Genomic DNA, 21,561 nt, shown 5'->3' with positions numbered 1-21,561 from the left:
GCGATCTAGTGCTCCAAACGCATCATCCATGCCAACCCACATGGATCCATGCCCAACCTCTCAAACTACTTAACTTACTATAATGGAACCGCACCACCAGCAATGCTCAACCCGTGTTTGTTGTGAACGTAGCTATTAGGGGTGTTAAAAAAAAATCGATTCGGCAATATATCGCGATACTACATTGCGCAATTCTCGAATCGATTCAATAGGCGTCTGAATCGATTTTTAAACTTCCATTTTTAATGGAAAAATATTCAACAAAACGTCTGACTTCGGGTTAGGATTCACACCTTGAGCATGGAAGAATGTTATATGAACGGAACATTAAGCCTCAATATTTTATTTTAATGCTGTTCAAACAAGAAACAAATTACAACCTCTATAAGAATGAAATTTCAGATAAATAATACATTTTCATACAAATCTTACACTCTACAAGTTGACTGATTAGTATTTTCTAAATTTGAATGAAAAAAATCGCAACAATCAACTTATAAATTCGTATCGGGATTAATCGGTATCAAATCGAATCGTGACCTGTGAATCGTGATACGAATCGAATCGTCAGGTACTAGGCAATTCACACCCCTAATATATATATATATATATATATATATATATATATATATATATATATATATATATATATATATATATATATATATATACACACAGTACTCAGTTTTTACACTTGCTTTACGTTGTGCAGGTACGCCCCATTGAAAAGTTTCATTTGTGCATCCAGTGATGAAAGATTATATCTAAAAAGCAATGGTTTTATTTCATAAATGTCACTTTTATATAATGATATATGAAAATCTCTGCTAAAAAAAAAAAATGTCGTACATAAAAAAACACCACGTGATCCCTTGATAACAGTATAAAGGAGTCATTTGATGGCAATGCTGGGGTAAATGGTGGGATTTCTGTTCACGATTCGACTTGAGAGTCGCTTTCAGAGTCACGACAAACAACTTTGAATGCTTAATTTGTCGTTCATTTCAATATGGCATATGATGGGTGATTCAAAACCAGGCAGCATCTTGACAAGACATTGACTGTGCCAATCTTAATTATGTGTTTTTTTGGGGGCTTGATGCGTTATGACACCGTCCGACACACAAGCTGACTAATGAGCTTGAACAGGGTGTTCTTGGCAGAATCCTTTCACTGCTTCACTACTTTCATGACATTCTGAACAGATGCAAGCTTCGCAGACCCCCCAAGGACCTGCCAGGGTTTAGTGCCAGCTTGCGCCGCTCATAAGGAGGAATCAATAAGTGTTAAATCGGAGGGAAGTGCCACTGTGAGGGCCGCAGGCACTACGCTTCTGATATTATGTTCTGGTTCGACTTGATTGGGAAGAACACAACACGCTTTTTGGTACACACTTTTAATACCTTTGAGTGTGCCACACACGCACCAGTTGCATTCCGACTCGAGAAAATAGCAGATGGATGCAGAACTTGAATGCTAAATGTATTCACAAATTGACATTCCATCTGCACACGGTACGCCATTTCATCCAGTCATCTGCTTATGCCGCTGATCCTCATGAAAGTGCCTGCCAGTTTCACTCTGGAAAAGGCACTTTTTAAATACAGGATTTAAACAATCAAACTACTTCTCATCTTACATATCAGGGCTGGTGAATTCGTCCTAAACCCGCAGCCCCCCATCCTGTATTTTGCCATTTTGTTTGTTTTGTAAACAGCGGGACGTTTCTGTGGGAAGACAGTGTTTACACCCCTCCAGCCAATTTGAAAGCACGCACAGATTTTTTATTTTTGTTTTACTCACTCACTCACACATGTAAACTGATGTGAGTGAAAAAAATCCGTGCGTGCTTTCAAATTGCCGCGGGAGTGACGTCACGCAGCCGACACGTTCGCCCGGCCCCGTTTGCGACATCCCCCCCCTGCTCTGTGATTGGCTGGAGGGGTGTAAACACTGTCTTCCCACAGAAACGTCCCGCTGTTTACAAACCAAACACAAAATGGCAAAATACAGGCTGGGGGGGTGCGGGTTTAGGACGAACTCACCACCAGAAATGAAGACAAGCCCTGATATGTAAGTTGAGAAGTAGTTTGATTGTTTAAATCCTGTATTTAAAAAGTGCCAGAGTGAAACTGGCAGACAGTGCCTTTAAGGTTGTCGGGGATGTAGAGTCTTCAATGGGGAGAACGCAGACTGACATTTGAACCCTGAATTTCAATGTGAGCGAGGCAGAGATGTTCACCTGTGCCACTGCTGCCCCAATTTCGAAAAATGGACCACCTCTCGGCGTAACCCAAATCGAAGCGGAGTGAGGGGGAACTATGACTGACAACAAGGGTAGGTTGTGTACGAGATTAAATGAAGAATGTATTCCACACACACAACATAATCATTCCTCAATATTTTGTTGAGTCACTGTCACGCTAATGTGTTTTATTAATGTGATTTTCAGCCCAAACATGTCTGCGATCAATGAAACTTTGTTGAGTTGATAACAGGTGGATGATTAACGAATCACAGCCTTGAAACCACAACATAACGACCAGCACAATAGCGTTTTTGTTACCTCCCCGACCCAATTAGAGGCAAAATGGGCTCTTTTTCTAACAGGTACAATGAACGATCTCATTGGATGTTGTCGCCATGGTAACCCCGGATTTAGATATTGTTCACTGACCACGTTTGTGAGGAGTGTGACACATCTAACAGAAAACATTATTTAAACATACATATTGTGTGGACAGGAAGAAGTTGGATTTCGTTGTGCACTAAGTCATAGAGTGAGAGCTATACAGTAAAAACAAGAGACTCGGTTGGCTTTAGACCGTTCAACATATCGCAACACTGCCCTTTAACCCCGTGTTAAGAACCTAACAGGATACACACGTAATTTTGATTATTTTTATTTTTTTTTAAATGAGAGACGGCACACATGATGATAAAAAATGGCCACATGCCGAGTTTTCTAGTGTATTGTACTCGTAGTACTAGTAGTCGTAGTAGGAGCAGAAGAAGAAATAGAGAAAAATAACTGTAGAAGAAGAAGAACAAATAGAAGAAGCTAGGCTAGCTCTAGGTTAGCTTTCCTTCTAACTGTAACACGGTTGCAAATGGTTGTCATTTTTATTGTGATCAACAACTAGACAAGGATAGTTGTTCAGGGTGATGTTTTAGAGAGCCAATCACAGCTCAGATTCAGAAAACAGGTGAGCTGTGATAGGTCGTTGCCTGAGCAACTGTGATGTCATCTTCAGTCGACGGCAAGTGGCAAAATGGACACCCACTGAGATGGATAAAAATGGCTGGATTTTGCTGCATAACTCATATTCTATAACTTTGTGTGGCAGAATAGATGCCCCTTACCACAAGGGGGCAGAGTGCCCCTAAATGTGCCCCAGGTGCCTATAAATAGGTCAGCGCAGCACCAGTCTGTCTCTCTTCCACTTCCTTTTCCTCCTTTACGGAGTTGACAGACGTGCGCTGACGTGGTCTGTGTGCGGGTGGTGTCGGACCCAAGTGAAGGTATGCGTGCTTTTATCGACTTGGCCTATTCATGATTTTAGAAACTTAATCTAGTACTGCTTGGTTACAGCAACGTGGCATATGTTGGAGCGTGACTGTTCCCTGGTGGGTGCGCGGCGCTTGGCTTGGGCTTGGTAGGGCGTTGGCTGTCGGCCTTGTGCAAGGGCGGGGCAGGGGAACAAGCTTTAATTGCTTTTACCCTGTTGTCCAGCCATTAAATTGTGGAGCCGCGCTGGGTATCTCCTCCCCACGCCGTGACCTTGCCATTGTGCGCTCCGGTAAGGAATATGAATTCCTTTTTTTGTGCTAGTTGGGAAGACCTTTTTTATTTCTAATTAATTTGTAATTTGTCTTCCAGGGTGGCACTACTCCGGGTCATACTGTCGTCTTGGCTTTTTTGAACATCTTAAAACTGGATTTTAAACACGTTACCTTCCTGACAACTTCCCCTCCTGTTTGGGCGGCGACCTGGGTCGGCTGAACTGTTAGGACCGACCCAGGCGAAGTGTTGCCGCCGCGGAGCCCTTCCATTCATTTAACATTTTTATCTGTTTGGATTCTTTGTTTTATATTAATAGTTTTTTTGTATGTTTCTTTTAACAGTATGGGTATTTTATATGTTTAAGATTGTTTTTATTTTTGCTCTGCCAGATGACTTTGGGTGAAGTGGTGTGGGTTGTTTGCTTTTTTTAATTTGTGTTTTTATCGTTGCCAGGTACTGAGGGCACCTTGCGGCAGCGGTCCCCCTGGTGGTGGTCCCGTTTTTCCCACTTATTTGGTTTGCTGTGTCACGGGTGCTGTGTAGTGTTTGGAGTTCCCCCTTTTTTTTGGTACCGCTGTCGTGGTAAGTCCCCCAGTCCTGTGGTGTTTTTAGCAGTCCCACACCACTTTCTTTTGTTGTCAGTAGGGGTGTAAAAAAAAAAAAAATCGATTCGGCGATATATCGCGATACTACATCGCGCGATTCTCGAATCGATTCAATAATCGGCAGAATCGATTTTTTTTTTTTTTTTTTAGGATTCACACCTTGAGCATGGAAGAATGTTATATGAACGGAACATTAAGACTTAATATTTTATTTTAATGCTGTTCAAACATAAAACAGATTACAACCTCTATAAGACTGAAATTTCAGATAAATAAATAATACATTTTCATATAAATCTTACACTCTACAAGCTTACTGATTAGTATTTTCTAAATTTGAATGAAAAAAAATCGCAACAATCGACTTATAAATTCGTATCGGGATTAATCGGTATCGAATCGAATCGTGACCTGTGAATCGTGATACGAATCGAATCGTCAGGTACGAGGCAATTCACACCCCTAGTTGTCAGGTTGTTGTTTTTTTTAAGCTTTTAATTTGTTAATAAACTCTGAATATTTTGGAGTCACATCTTGTCCTGTGGATGTTTAAACTGCGTGCCTTTTAGTTGTGAAGCTTGTTTTAGACTCCTGGGGTGCAAGTCCCCAGGTGGCGTTGTCCCCCCACTAACTAAGCCACTTTGCCACATTTGCTCTCTCAAGATGAATTCTCACGGTATTTGTGAGTTCACAAACTCCGGAGAATACATCTTGTACCTCTCCCACTGATAACCGGCGTTCTCAGAGCGACATTATGTTTGGGGACGGGATATGCAACTGTGACGAAACCAGGAAGCCGAAGCTAACAAACCTAACATGGACGCTGCAATTAATTCTGTTCTCGCAGAATTACGTACTCACCGTTTCCTTGTTGAATGTTGAACAACGAGAGTCGCTACGTGTATTTGTAGCTGGTAAGATGTTCGTGCTTTCCCCTCTTCGGAAAGAACGAACAGGAAATTTTCACACGTGGCCGCGATTGGTTAAAACAGACGTGTAGAATGTCGCATCGTCCAATCAGCTCGAATTATTGTACAGAATGTCCCGCCTTTTCCCAACAAAATTACTGTGGAGAGGTACCAGATGGATATTTATTTATGTAAGTTTCATAAACCTATCCTGAATTGAACTCTGGCTCCCGCATGAAATTAAGATTCCGAGAGCAGTGCCTCTCGATTTCCTGACGATGATTAAAACAAATTAAGCCCAGTGGTTCCATTTCTCCGCAGCTCATCTCATCACATCGTGTTCTCATTCCACAATTAAGAAACCATTACGGTTATTATACAAAGATGTCAGTACATGATGCAAGATATTTACATGGCCTGGTTCATGTTTGATGCGCGCATAACAGATGTATTGTGTACAGACACCAGTGTGCGAACAAAAAGAGTGACATCCTTTGTATGCACCCTGCAGAAGAATAACACAATTGATATCCGGGACATCACAGGCAGATTAGGGAAACGTCACGGAAAACGGCATGATGGGGATCGTTGCACCTGGTTGCCCTGCTAGTGTACTGGAGGATGTTGTGCTTTGGAGCAGAACCTACAGTTTGGATTATCAGCCTTTAAACTATGCTAAACACAAAGGAGACACATCGACGGTTATCCTCCAACAATGTAATACAAAACTAAGGTCAGATTTACACTCGATGGTTCAAGTGAAATCAGTGGAATCGGACCTCTAAGCAATGTGGATAAAAATCTGACACGTATCTAATAGCTGCCAATGCGAGTGCAGCGTAAATGCACAGATTGGATAGCGATGACAGCTTAATGTCATCTAGATCAGTGATTGTCAAAGGGACAATGTGTCAAATTTAGTGTTTCGAATTTCATCTAGTGGTGAACTAAAATAATGCAATGACCTAAGTTCAGAGCGCGAGCCTTTCGACCACAATTTTCAGCCTTCTCCTTTGGGTATCTGTAGCAGAAAGATGGCGGTCAAACATGTTAGCATCCTGTAAGGCATGGCATGACCTATAATTTGCAATCACTATTACACAATCGTGTATTAAAATAAATAAACAAATGTGTTGATGTGATAGAATATCCATCCATTTTCCAACCATTTTCTTAACCACTTACTCCTCACAAGATGATAACATATTCTTGCATATTATTGAAGTTTAATAGTTGGGGTTTTAAATGAACAATAAACAAAATGGAAAAAACTATATACACTAGACTAGCCTATATATATATATATATATATATATATATATATATATATATATATATATATATGTTGTGTGCTGAGATGTAGGATCCCAGAATGCAGACACAAATATGATTTTCTCCATTTATTCACATCGAGACGCAGTACACCCGACAGTCTTTAATAATTCGGCAACGAACACATCTTCCAGACAGCACCCACAGACAGTGAATCGCAAAGGACCAAAGACAGCATCACATACGCCCAGACCTCACCCAAAGGACCAAAGGCCGACATCATGAACATCACGCACTGTAAACAGACACTTGTTACTTGTTTGTTGTATAAACAAGTAATGTACCTTTGTTCATTTATCAATGCCAGACAAATAAATCATCTTCTCTTAGATGGCTCGCTTTTTGAGATAGATAGATAGATAGATAGATAGATAGACAGACAGACGGACACAAAACGTACATACATAGGCCTATATACCAGGGGTCTCCAAGTTCGGCCCTCGAGAGCCCCTATCCAGCCTGTTTTCCATGTTTCTCTCCACTAACACACCTGATTCATGATCGTTATCAGGCTTCTGCAAAGCTTGCTGATTAGCTGATCATTAGATTCAGCTGTGCTGAAGGACAACAGGCTGGATAGGGGCTCTCGAGGACCCAACTTGGAGACCCCTGCTACATACATACACGGACGGACGGACAGGCAGACAGACAGGTAGGCAGGGATGGATGGATCATCCACCCATCCATGTTGTATGTATGGGTGGATGAATGGATATGCTGTTGATCACAAAAGTGTCAAGAGATTGTCAGGTGTACCACTTCCGGCATCTGCCACCGGACGTACCTCAACAACGTAGGCTACCTTACTAAAAATGTGAGAAAATCTAAAACTAACATTTTACGTGACTGTTCAAATGTAGCCCGCCCTAGTATGTTGAAAATGTTCAAAAAGGTAAAAACACTTTAACAATTCTCGATCTTGTCAGCGTCCAAAATGTCATTCAAGTGTACATGCACCTAATATTGTGGCCGGCGTGTGAATGCGCGTTCAATTTCCGGGTACGTTCCTCTTTAAAAGAAAAATAGAAAAAAAGAAAAAAAAACGTCATTGCACACGCACTGCCACACAACCAGAGGTTGACAGGAGGGAATATGTTGCACATGCTCCACATTTAAAGGGGCCCTTCCCTTTTTTTTTTTTTTTTTTTTTTTTTTTGTTCTGAGGTGGCGCTCCAGCGATCCGTTCGGATGTGGCGCATCACTAGCGGGTCAGCGCTCGCCTCGTAACCGCTGACTGAACGCGTGTCATGACTTGCGCCCTCCGGAACCGCACAGTTGCAGGTAAAGCTCAGCATTCGGAACCAACATCGCAAAATCTACTGTGCGAACCTTCACCCATAAAAGGATCCTTTACATTTATTTATTTATTTATTTATTGTTAAACGGGGTGACTGCACTGGGTAGGGTGAAAAAAAAAAAAAACATCGCTGAAGAATGGAACGTCATTGCACATAAAAGGTAAGCAGATGTTAGCTCTGATGCTCACACCTATGCAGCAAATAAATAAAGAAAAAAGGGTTAATTATGACAGATTTTTATATTTTATGCGTGATTCTCGTAAGGGCTGACTGACATAAGGAAAATGTTGAATGTAATGACTAATCCATTAAAGAGGGCAGGGATGAGACAATTAAGTACAGAGGAAAGAGAGGGATGCTTTTTTTTCTGCGTGTTGCTTGCTTGTACACATTAAAAACAAGCGAGACTAATTAATTATATTAATTTGACTAATAATTCAAATGCACTATCTATGTTTTCAATGTTTTTTTGTTTTTTGTTTTTTAAAAAATCAGCACAGAATTGGTTTGGTCCTCCAATATGCTAGTACAGCAATAGTACATAATTGTATGTATATGGTCATAGACAACCATTGTTGATGGCACCATATGAACCACAAAAGTTATTTCAACAAAACTGTCAGGTTCTAATAAGATGCTTTTGAATGATCCAAAAATGTGATATCATGTTTGTGATGCCAAAAACTATAGATTACGATCCAAATAAACAAATTTCTGTGCACAAAAATCATCCCACGTGGTAGCGATCATGAGCAATCCAATTTGTCGTTTGCCTCTCAGGACTTACTCACCAAAATATTCAAAATAAAAAGCAAGTGGTCAGCAGTCCAGACACAGAGACGGATCATTCGAACCTGTGTGATGTGATTGATTGTGTTTTGGACTTCTGAAGGTAGCCATACTGAGAAAAGAATCATTTATGCTCACTTCAAGATTGTCCCAATCTGAACCTTCTTGCTCTGAGATATGTTAGCATCACACGACGAGAGATTAAACAGTGCGGAAATTACATCAAAATCACAATTACAGTGATCCAAATAATTTAACGTTATTGCTAAAAGAAACAAAATGTGTCACATGCAACGAACAGCGTGACATCTCTTATTGGTCACAAGAATGTAAACAGGAGCAAGATTGGCTGTATGGACTTGCTGATGATGTGTGAAGGAAGTAGCACAAACACAAATGGAACAAAACTGTTGACTTGAACCAAAGCTAAATACAAAATGTTACCATTGAACTAAATGTCTAATGTAACTCCCACAATGAAATTGTGCAAGACAGTATACAAATAAAAGCCAGCAACAGAGACGTTTCCTCACAAAATCAATGGCTACAAGATGAAATGTTAATACTAACCCTTTCAAATGTTATGAAGCTGCGTCACATAATACAAAATTTATGAGTCAGTGACAGTCATTTACTCTCAGAGACGTGAAATGTAATATAGCTCCACAAGATTTGTCAGAAAGGTTCCAGGACTGGTGTCACAAATCAGTGTAAATGTGTAGTGCCTTGACACAGTTTTATTTGGTAAACTGTTTCATCCCTTCACAACACCATATCTGACTCTCGTCATGTTGTGTCATTTACACAAGGAATGTGAATTGGAGTTATTTGTAAAAGAGGAAAATGGTGACGACATTGGCGTAAGGAACCAAGTGGAAGCCCAAAGGTGACGCCATGGTCATCACTGATAGAAACGCCGGCAGCTCTGTCTCCAAGAAGGAGCCACCCAAGAACAAAAAGCGGCGAATGTCTCGTCCTCACGGCCTGCCCTCTCCGGCCCTGTGCTGCGCCTGCGGCCTGTGCATCATGCTGGCCGGACTCAACATCACCTTGGTGGGAGTGTTCGCCTTCCGGACCCTTGTGCCTTCTGTCAACCCTTCCATCGTCATCGGACCCATTCTGTTGCTCGTCGCCTTCTCCTTTTTCGGGGCCTGCTGCGTGTGCAGCCGCCTCCCTCCTCCTCACAGCTCGCACGGCGCCAAGACGGGCACGAACCTGATCGGGAACGGCGGGCTGGCAGGGGGGGCGGCGTTCGAGATCGAGACCAGCGAGCATACGCTGCAGGACACGACGGCCGTGCAGCTCAGCCCCACGTCCTCGCCTGCGTCGTCGCGGGGATCGAGCCCTGCAAAAGAGGCTCCTGATGCGTCCCTGCCTGGCGCCTGCAAGCTTTTCACCATGGAGACCAACGGCTCACTCGGCGCGGTATACTCGGCATCCAATGCCTCGGGAGGAGAGGTGCGGCTCAACCTGCCGAGAGAAGAAGTGGCCACCTTGGCAGAGTTCCAGCAGTGTACATAACCTTCATTTCATTTCACTTATTTATGTATTTATTTATTTATTTATTTCATTCTTTAAAAGGTACGGAAGCGTAGAGCTGCCAATGTGGAGTAAACATTTTTGGCTGGCAAATATGTTCGAACATACTCGCAAATATGTTCGAACGTATTGAAATATGTTCGAACATACTCGCAAATATTTTCAAACATACTCGCAAATATGTTCGAACTAGGGGTGTTAAAAAAAATCGATTCGGCGATATATCGCGATACTACATTGCGCGATTCTCGAATCGATTTAAAAAAAAAATCGTTTTTTTTTATTTTTTATTTATTTATTTATTTTAAGAGCTCAGAATTGTTCATTCCGTAGTCTTACCGATTCAACGTCTTACCATCATTGCCTTTTTTTTTTTGTGTGTGTGTGAATCGATTTTTAAACTTCCATTTTTAATGGAAAAATATTCAACAAAACGTCTGACTTCGGGTTAGGATTCACACCTTGAGCATGGAAGAATGTTATATGAACGGAACATTAAGCCTTAATATTTTATTTTAATGCTGTTCAAACATGAAACAGATTACAACCTCTATAAGACTGAAATTTCAGATAAATAAATAATACATTTTCATATAAATCTTACACTCTACAAGCTTACTGATTAGTATTTTCTAAATTTGAATGAAAAAAAATCGCAACAATCGACTTATAAATTCGTATCGGGATTAATCGGTATCGAATCGAATCGTGACCTGTGAATCGTGATACGAATCGAATCGTCAGACACTAGGCAATTCACACCCCTAGTTCGAACGTATTGAAATATGTTCGAACATACCTGCAAATATTTTCGAACATACTCGCAAATATGTTCAAACGTATTGAAATATGTTCAAACATACTCGCAAATATTTTCGAAAATACTTGCAAATATGTTCGAACGTATTGAAATATATTCGAACAAACTCGCAAATATGTTCGAACGTGCGTGTAGGCTACATGCTACAAAGTTAGCATACCTTCCCATAATGCCACGGGGTATTATTTGCGCATGCACGAGTGAAAACAAAAGCCCATTTTTTAGGCATTTGGGCCACATTACCAATTAATTAGAAAATTTAATAGACAAGAAAAAAAAACAGTGTTTATTTGTTTAACTTTTACGATTTATTATTTCTGCCGTGCATGATTTAGGTTTGTCATTTTTTTCACTCGCGCATGCGAAAATAATACCCTATGGAATTATGGGAAGGTATGCTAACTTTGTAGCATATAGCCTACAAGTACATTTGAACATATTTGCGAGTATGTTCAAACATATTTGTGAGTATGTTCGAACATATTTGTGAGTATGTTCGAACATACTCGCTAGCCAAAAATGTTAACTTAACATTGGCAGCTCTATGCTTTCCGTAAAAAGGAAATACATGAAAAAGCATTCATTTTGGTTTGGCTAAATGCTTTTTGGGATGCTTTATTATTCTCATTACTCTCCTCACTTTTTCGTCTTCATTCAACTCCCACATACAATATCTGATTGACACTTTTCCAATTTCAACCTGCTCCAAAAATTCACACCAATCTGGCCCACATTTTTCTCATTCCGCTTTATGTACAGTTTTTTCAGAATTTAACATTAAACATCAATTTTTTCCCATTCATTTTCAATGGGACAGCTATTCATCCATCCATCCATTTTCTGAACCAGTCGTTCCTCACAAGGGTCGCGGGGAATGCTGGAGCCTATCCCAGCTGGCTATGGCCAGTAGGCATGGTACACCCTGAACTGGTGCCCAGCCAATCGCAGGACAGTAATTCAATTTCACTTACATACAACTTAACATCATTTCCACGTGTTTGAGACTGCTACAGTGTTGGTAAACTACATTGTCCAGTAGCCAGGAGTCGTGGGTTTGAATCCCATCTCCAACTGTACATTGCAAATGTCTCCATGGCCATTGTGCTAAGTGACATCATATACATGTTTACCAACTGACTAGCCTATCGGGAAATGCATTGTGATTTCACTTAAATGATTAAATGTATGTATTCCCATTCAACTTCGAGTTGAATTATACCACATTGTTCAATATAAATGCCCAGTGTGCCATGACTTGTATTAAGTCAGTCAGCTAAGTGGTTAAGCACATGGCTTGGACCGCGGAGAATGCGGTTCAAATCCCGTTCAAATTTCAGAATTAGTCATTGTCTAATTATTGAACATCCATTGTATTCAATGTCATTTCAGATGATTAAGTTTGTATTGATTAATATTCCATATTTTCAATGACAAAATTCACTCATTCAGCATGACATTCAGCTTATTCAACGTCAGCTGTTTTATGCTGCATTACTCAATACAATTACATACAATGTCACAGTTACTTCTAAATCCACATTAGTGCACTCACTCATTGAAGATCTGTGTTCGAATCCCCTTTGGAGCAGATTTTAGTCTGTGTTCAATTTCATATACAGTAATAATCATTGTCCAATTATTTAATACACAATATATTCAATGTCATTTCACATTATTATTATAGTAAAGCATTCCACATGCATTTAAAAATTAGCATTCAGCTTTCAGCATTCACACGCAATTTGTGCAGAAATTGCATGTGAATGCTGAAGACAGTCGGTTCGCGTTGAGCCACGTCATAATATAATATTCTGAAACTCATTCTCGACTACTTGCAGTACGTAATTTATAGTTTTCCTAGCGTGAAATAAAGTAGTAACATCTGCATACAAGATACATTTAAATAATTTAGAAACACTTAAACTGATGTTCGCATAAAGAAGGAAAAGTAGTGGTTCCAGGATTGATCCTTGAGGTACCCCTCCTTAACCTTCTTAAGAGCTTACTGAGTGTTACTTTGTCTTTTTGTCTACCTAAGCACGGGTAGTGTGGGCACAGACCTAACGATTTTTAAAATCTTGACTTATTTTTAAAATGTTAGCGAACCAGCATGACAGGGAGGAAATGAGCCAGTTTGTTCTTACTGCTCTTACTGTGTTTGGTACACTCCCGATGACCAACGCAGCATGTGTCCGCTCCTCTACTTGTGTCCAGCGACAACACAAGCTCAGGTTACAAAACACAGTGATTGCGCCAGCGTATTTTCCCAATCGGGGTCTGCGGACTGCTGTTTTACGTTTGGTCTGAAAGGAGTGTTCAACTGCCACCGCGTGTCTGTGCTCTTGAAAATGTCAAAGATTGGAAGTCAAAGGTTAGGAGCGACCTCGTCGAGTTGATGTGAATTAGCAGTGACGTTTGCCATTTGAATACCATGTAAAATCTTTGGTATTCACACAAATGTATTTTGATCACTTGAAGGGCACACATAAAACATCTTTTGATCAAATCCATGGTATAAACTGTGTCTACTGAATTTTAAAAAGATGAAATGATGACTGGCCTTAATACTGACTGCATTTATTTTTAGGGCTGATTTATTAATCACACTTTTGACTTTTTGAGTCAAACCTCAGCTTCTTGACACACGTAAGCCAAACGACGTGGGATGTCTTGTTGTCACGCTTGACTGCCCAAAGACTTGGAATTCCTGTGAAAGCGAAGTTGCCTTAGATTGAGCGATAAGGATCCAATTAAAGAGGGCTATTTTACAGCAAAGGGCACGCTCACGTTGTTTCAGGAAGTCTTTGTTGGGATGCCATGATTCTGTTTTACTGACAAAAAAATAAAAAATGCACGATCAAAATGAAATAGCTCCTTTCATGTGATGTAAATAAAGTATCCAAGCATCATTCTCTTTTGATGGTCACAAGATAGGGTCATATGATTGTACAGGGGCACCGAATGAAGTGTCCAGTGGGTGCATATGGAGTCGCAGCCTTGTACATACCAGCATTCCCCGTTTAATGAACCACTATTTGTGATTCAAATTCAAAGCTCCTGCCGATAACTAATGTTCTTGCATGTTCACTCTTATGGAAAAATGCAAGCAGCCTGTTTGTGATTTGTACTTGCTGTTAGGGATGTAACGATATTGGCAATATCGTGATATCGCGATATTAAAACTGTCACAATATATCATCGTCGTCATGTTACAATATTAAAAGCAGCACATCTGTCAAAATAGTCAGGTTGATTTCCATTTTTTGCAGTTCTAGCACCCTCTGGTGGCTTGTTCTTTAATGCAGTTTAATTTTCACAAAGCATGTTTTGGCCCTCCTATGTTTAAAGTCCAGGATAATGGTCAGATGAAGGGGAACATGATGTGATTGTGAACATAATCAATATGTGTAGGAATTCAATGTGCGCTTGCACGAGTGCCTCAATATATACATATATTATATTTATATTTAATATTTCTAATATTTTTCATAGCTGTAATGTACGAAAACACAATAGAGTGTGTTTTTTTTTTAGTGTAACTCATTTTTGTTTTACAATATTGTGACCTTTTGTATTGCCAACCTCCCCACGATATCGTGATAATTATTGTATCGTGACCTTCATATCGTGATAATATTGAATCGTGATGTTTGGATATCGTTACATCCCTACTTGCTGTGATATGCAGTACTGTAGTACTGTGTACATGTGTGTGCGTCTTTCAATTTTTCAATTCTTAATAACAAGCTGATATATGTATAAATGGTTGTATGTTTGCAAATAAAAAATGCTCTTTGAGTAAAAAAAAAAAGAAAATAAAAAAATGAAGTACTTGTACAATCATTACAAATCATTTCCTACAGTGTGTTTTGCTAAAATGGCTTCCAGAATTTCAGTTGTCTTCACTGTACTTCACTTTTTAATAACTCTTAATAACTTTTTTTTTTTTGTTATGGAACACTAAACTGAACAACTTTTCATATTTTCAGATAATGGATTTATTGGCCCGCCACATATTCAAATATAACATCAAAAACATCATCAACAAACATCAGAAGGTTATGAGAAAAACTTAAAATGTTGAAATAATATCACATTTTCTTTTTATTAAATGTGTATTCTATGAAAAAAAAAGTTTCATGTTGCAAGTCACATTGTTTGGTTTAATAAAATGAAAATTTGTCACGTGATTTTAAATAGTAGGCTAAAAAATAGATATACAAATAATAAATATAAATAAATAATAAATAAATATATAATAAAAATAATAAAAATAGAATAGTTCCTGTAAAATGTTACAAAACATCACACTATTTTAAAATATAAATATATGTATGTATATATATATATATATATATATATATATATATAAATTTGTCATGATTTTTTTAAAGGAATGTAAAAAGATGCCATACTACCTTAAACAAACTTTCAAGTTGAATGTGAAAAGAAAGTGTTTTTTTTTCCATTGGTACCAAAAATCACATACTTTTGAAACAAAACAAAACAAAAATTGAATACATTTTAAATGTTACAAGATTGCACTTTTTATTTTAAAAAAAATTGTCACTTTTTTTTTTTATTTAATAAAGAATTAACAAGAAAAAAATTACAGGGATTTATTTTTGTAATGTGTGAGCAGGCAGATAAGGCAGACACATACATACAGTATCAATCAAATTTGCTCTTGATTAATTGACTGTAAAATAAAACATTTGTTCAAGTCTTGATGTGTCCCAAAATCTGCTTTACAGATGAAAACAATTCCCATCGGCCATCTGATTGTATTCATCTGTACCACTAGTGGGCGTCAGAGCTGCATCTTTGACACTCCAACATGGCTAATTTTAGGTCCGGCCTGTAGATGTCAGCAGACAATTAACATTGTCAGTTCATGACAAATTGCCTTTTTGTCAACACAAAAAAATATATATCACAGATTATGTGACGCATGAGAACGATACAAATATTTTCAGTATTTTCCCCTCATATATTGCAGCTAGACACACCATCTGTGTGTTTTGTGTTGGCTACTTCGGATTCACAGCCGAGAGGTCCTTGCATCAAATCTCGATTTGGCCCTAATTCCTACCGTGTTCCGCATGTTGTCTCCGTGCTTGTGTGTGTGTGTTTTTTAGGGTGTTCCGGATGCACTTCTAGAACATACGTGTTAAGTTATTAAGCGGGACACTACATTGTCTTAGGTTGTCCATATGAATGTGTCAGTGTTTTGTTTTGGTTTTATGAATGGCGTGTTAAACATTTATTTGCTGTGGAGTTCCAATACAGATATCAGTACAAGGCTGACATGAACCGTCTTTCAAGGTATTAAGTTGTCGTGAAGGCTGTTGATACCAGCCACCGATACTTTGTGTATATAAGTGGTATCGAATATTGCTGCGATTTACAAGGACCATATGATAGACCACAGGATAAAACCACTGCACTTGAGTAGCCCAATATACATCATGGTTTTATTTAAAAAAAATAAAATAAAATAAAAAAATACAAAGAGTTGAATGAAGCAGATGGTCGCCTGAGGCTTCTGACTAGCATAGCCAGGTTGGGAAAACTCAGCAAAGACAATGAGCCTGTCACATACCAGTGGTATATAATTGGATTTTATGTGATTAAGCATCAAAGGAACAATGCCGATTTAAAAAAAAAAAAAAAAAAAAAAAAAGCATGACACCTTTATTTCCTTCTTACGTAATCTACCGACAATCCGACTGCTGACTTGGGCAGAAAAAAAAAAGACTGATCATGTCGCGGTACCATCAAGCATCCATCACACCTGTAATGCTTGCAAACTGACAGATACGCTGTGACCAGCTCGTATCTGATGTAGCCGCTTTCACATTCGTCACGACATGCCGCTGCACTCACACCTGCCCAATCGTGACATCTCCCCCTCGCTGAAACGCACCCAAAACAACCACCACCACCACCGCCATCCGCTCCCAACCGGATCCTCGGTTCGTGTGGTGCTCGAGCCGGATTGTTCCTGTGTGTGAGAACACGCGATGGGCGGAGGGATGGGGGGAGTGTAATCAAGCTGAAAAGATTAGGGGAAGACGAGTGGCTGAGGGTCTTTATGAGAACAGACACTGGTTACATAAGCCTAACCCAGTTCACTCCGCTTCTGCAGCCAGACTGGGAGGGCGGTGCGGAAGGAGCTGATGAATCTTTGTGATGGGACTGAACTGAAGCAGGCCTGAATGCACCGTTGACTCAAATGACAAAAGGTGTCGTGTTGTATGGCGTGATGAAAGCGCACGTTGCGTGATTGATACCGATGATTGGATTGTTGCCCAAGTCCAATTCAGGTGTGTTTTGCAGTGTCTTCAAGATTGTGGATATCTCTTGGCCCCAAAATACTCTTCGGAGGACATTGTAGGACCAATTTCTTTGGCTTATGGTCACAAACGAAACCATGAGAAGACGGTTCTTTACGGTTTATTTTGTGGGCCAAAAATATCTTCAAAATAGTTGTCTATATCAAGGATGGGCAACTTATTTGCCGGAGGGGGAGGGGTCACAATTTTTAATCAGTGCTACTGGGTGGGCCACAAAGGACTACCGCATTTTCACGACTATAAGGCGCACCTAAAAACCTTCAATTTTTTCAAAAGCTGACCATGCGCCTTATAATCCGGTGCGCCTTATATATGGATCACTATTGAGTCGCAACAGGTCTCGCTGTCAAGACGCTATCGGTGACCCTGCACGATCGGTGACGCGCATGCGCAGAAGATCCCGCCATCTTGGATCGCTAGCTAATACTAATACTTTACCTCAGAGAAAATAATAAAACAGCTGTTTATTAATTTTGGGAGTGAATGGAGTTGTCAGAAAGCTGGATTTTAACCTATTAATAAAGTTTGACTGACCTATCTGACTGTTTTGTTGACATTCCCTTTAGCGCAGCACCATCTAATGGACGCATAACATAACCCCAGCCTCCCCTGTAGCGCCTTATATATGGAAAAAGTTTTAAAATATGCCATTCATTGAAGGTGCGCCTTATAGTGCGGAAAATACGGTACACACTTGCCTAAACAGATCATATGACAAAAATGCTATTTTAAATATAGATAAAATATATGCATACGTGGAAAATACATGCTCTTAATATATTTCATTTACACAACTCAATGCATGTATAAAAGATTGTAACCCAACAATGAAAAGTTTGGTACAACAAAATAACTATGTAATGAAGTGCAAAGGGCTGAACAGCAAACCAACATTAAGTGCACGATTTATTTATTTTTTTGTTGCAAGAATGATTCCCTCCCACACGCCCCACAAATATCAACTCACTCATAATTGCATTGAGGTGCTATGTTTTGTTCTATATATGATTCCAAAACAATAGGACTCGTGTTGTAGTATAGAGTGGTGTAAGACGCAGTAAGTGGAACTAAGACATCTGCCATCTAGTGGTGAATTGTGATATTACAATTTAAAACTACAATGGACACATTTTCTGGTAATTTTTTTCCCCACCTTAGTTGTTTTTTTGTTTTTTAAGATTTTTGGGCGTTTGTAGAAAATAAAAAAATAAAAAATAAATAAAAAGTTAATTTTTTTCTCCAACTTTTTTTTTTTTTTTTTTTTTTAAATCAATTAACTCATTCCCAGCCATTTTCACTAAAGCAACCCCCTTCGCTCCTGGCTCTTTTACTGGATTTTGACTGATTTTGCAAGGCCCACAGAATATTGTCTTCTATTGCTATAAAAACATGGAACCTACCAAAAGAAAGATTAAAGTCTCTTCTTTCATCAGGGAAAAAAAGTGTATTTATATCTGTTTCCATTTCGCAGCAATTAGCATTAGAATATAGCTAAGTTTCATCATTACTCACAAATCTTCTTAGAATTGTGGGGAAACAGCTTGTTTTTCATCATGGACCTGGTTGATCTCATACTCTGCTGCCACCTGCTGGCCGTTTTTGTAATTACTACTATTTTTTTCACCCATTCTCTGCATTTGAGAGGCTGCATCAAAGCCGTCTGTATGCTCTAGCATAAATAAATAAATAAATAAATAAATAAATAAATAAATAAATAAATAAAATTAGAAAAAAAATCTGTATAAATATGTCTTTGGGACACATATCTTTGGGACATATATTTAAAATAGAACGTATTTATACGTTTTTGGACGCAAATGAGTTAAGGGACCACTGCACATTAGAAACGACAGATCTTTTCATAGTGTCTGCATCGTCTGTTTGGCATAGTAAATGGGTTCAACCTTATTCAACGTTTCAGATAAAATGTTTGTTTTCACTGTTTCGTGATACGCTTGACCACTAGGTGCCTTTTCAAGGGGAACATTTGCAAATGTGGTGAGAAAACAGTTTGTTTCAAAATCCCCCATGAACACCGTCCTCACTGTGCCATAAAAATAAATAACCATACTGTACATGACTATACTGTTTCGAAATTCCAGTCAAATTCGATCCATACAAACTTTGTAGCAAATGTAAAATATTTGTATTTTTGTGCATTCAGTGTGCAACTTGTTTATTCGACCTCGATTAATGCTTGTTTTGTTTTTTTCAGCAAACCTATATTTGGGAATTGAAGTGGCACACATAAGATAAGATTGTAGCAAACCACGTGACCACTAGCAACGCTTTAATAGAGCGACACACGGATCGATGACCGTTGCCAAGCATTTACCAAATCAATGCTTTCTATGGATAGCTGTGCACGCGTCTCCCCCCAACCTGACTCAATGCCGTTGACCCGTTCTTTGAATGTTATCTTTTACATTTGTCTTTAGCTTTGTTTATCCAATCAATAAACAGACCCAAAAATAGAAGCCACATTTAAAGAGTTGTTATTTTGCAACATGGGGTCATTGAATTAAGTTGTGTCATTATTGTGGAGTGAAAAAGTGTGCATCATGCACTGTACATTGCGACACAAGTTACAGAACAAAACGAGCCCCCTCCTCAATACTGTTTTGGGCCCTCCTGGTGGTAACGGCTTGGTAAACAACATGTCGTGCCAATAACCGCCAGCAGAGGGTTCTGCTTTGTCACAGTCGCTTCCCATGACAGAATGAAAAAGTCATCTCTGCCAGACTGCTTCAGACTGGTTTTCATGCTCCACATCGAGGTGGTCATAAGCTGAGCATTCAGCATATGAATGATGTCAAGCCTTGTTTTATTGCGTGTCACAGGAAGCAGCTTAGGCAGTCAATCTAACTCAAATAGGCCACTTAGTGAACCTTGCTCCTTTTATGCTCTGCACTGGTGGTTTGTCATGCCATGTGGGTCGTTTTTGTTTGAGAATGCAAAAAAAAAAATTATACTTAGCAATGCAACGTCAAGTTTAACTTGGGGTCCATAAACTAATATGTAATACCTTTTGTTGTTTCATTTTTTTTTAAAAGTGCATTCAAAAATACAATCTGTTTTATTTGTCATGATTTATGTTTGTTGTTTAGATTGTACAGTATTTAGTTTTGTCTACATGTTCCTTTTCGTCATGTCAGTTTGCTTTTTTTACTAACTTTATTTTTATCTGTATTTTTTATTATTCCACTTGCCATGTTTGCATTCTTTCTGTTCTTTTAAAAATAATTCTTCATTGAAATTAGATTTAACGTGACAAAGGCTTTAATCATTCAAGTCATACTTGAAAACATTCAATTTAATCAGATTTGTCATGTTTCATTGTAATGTCATTTTATTTATTTATTTATTTTTATTTTATTTTTTTGTTTTGTTTCATTGTAATTTCATACACCGGCAGCCCATTGAAAAAGTGATACAATGCTGCCATCTGCTGGCCATAGTTAATAGGTGTTTTTGATTTCACAAGCCCATTGACCAGGCAGCACTCCACTTAGACATTGCACTGCCAATTGATGAAAAAAGATAAAAATTAAAAATAAACATAGATGACGTCAGTTAAGCTATTAATACGGTGCATGCCCAAGCCCTTCCAAATAAAATCATTGAAAATATTTCTGTCAGTGTCGTCTAAAGTACAATACCGTAGTTCTACTGTTTTGGTCTTAAATTCCTGTATATTTTGTCCTGTTTTCCTCGCAGGGAGCGGAGAAGCCGACAGCTTGTTTCGTGCATGCACGATGAGAAATCAAGTTGTTAGTTTCGAGAACGTTGTTTCTGTACTTAGAATGGCAAAAAAGCTGTCAGTCACGCAGCGTTTCTGACAATGCAAAGTGTGCGTGTGCATCAACCTGTGTCAGGCATGAATATTTACCCTTTAATTTTATACCTACACAGTGGTATTAAATAATTATGAAATAATATTTAATATTAAAATTAACAATAAAAAAATTTCAGTTCGCTCCCTTACGGCCGCTCGCATTTTTCTCAGTCCAGCATGCCCACTCAAAAAGGTCACCGCTCGCCACTGCATTTATAATGGCATACATCGTGATTTTAAGTAATCGTTATTAAACGTTTTGGGCGGTAAAATAGTTGGTGTTGACATGTATGTC

At 38.9% G+C, this 21,561-nt stretch overlaps 1 protein-coding gene across 7 annotated transcripts; it reads left to right on the top strand.

Annotated features, from left to right (window-relative positions):
- Positions 1–1,994: 1,994 nt before the first annotated feature.
- tmem275a (transmembrane protein 275a) lies at positions 1,995–14,845 on the top strand. 7 transcript variants are annotated; one of them, XM_077520770.1, is made up of 5 exons: positions 1,995–2,073; positions 2,229–3,800; positions 3,881–4,366; positions 7,794–8,087; positions 9,526–14,845. In XM_077520770.1, the coding sequence occupies exon 5, from the start codon at positions 9,611–9,613 to the stop codon at positions 10,235–10,237; it is 627 nt and encodes a 208-aa protein (XP_077376896.1). In that variant the 5' UTR covers positions 1,995–2,073; positions 2,229–3,800; positions 3,881–4,366; positions 7,794–8,087; positions 9,526–9,610; the 3' UTR covers positions 10,238–14,845. The 7 variants fall into 7 exon arrangements, with proteins under 7 accessions (XP_077376896.1, XP_077376880.1, XP_077376889.1 ...); XM_077520754.1 differs by having other exon boundaries at positions 2,009–2,073; positions 2,144–3,800; XM_077520763.1 differs by having other exon boundaries at positions 2,009–3,522; positions 3,593–3,800.
- Positions 14,846–21,561: the final 6,716 nt, after the last annotated feature.

Source organism: Festucalex cinctus, chromosome 1, assembly GCF_051991245.1.
Source record: "Festucalex cinctus isolate MCC-2025b chromosome 1, RoL_Fcin_1.0, whole genome shotgun sequence".
Taxonomy (NCBI): Eukaryota; Metazoa; Chordata; class Actinopteri; order Syngnathiformes; family Syngnathidae; genus Festucalex; species Festucalex cinctus.
The sequence above is the reverse complement of the archived record's forward strand: the minus strand, read 5'-3'. Positions and strand labels throughout refer to the sequence as shown.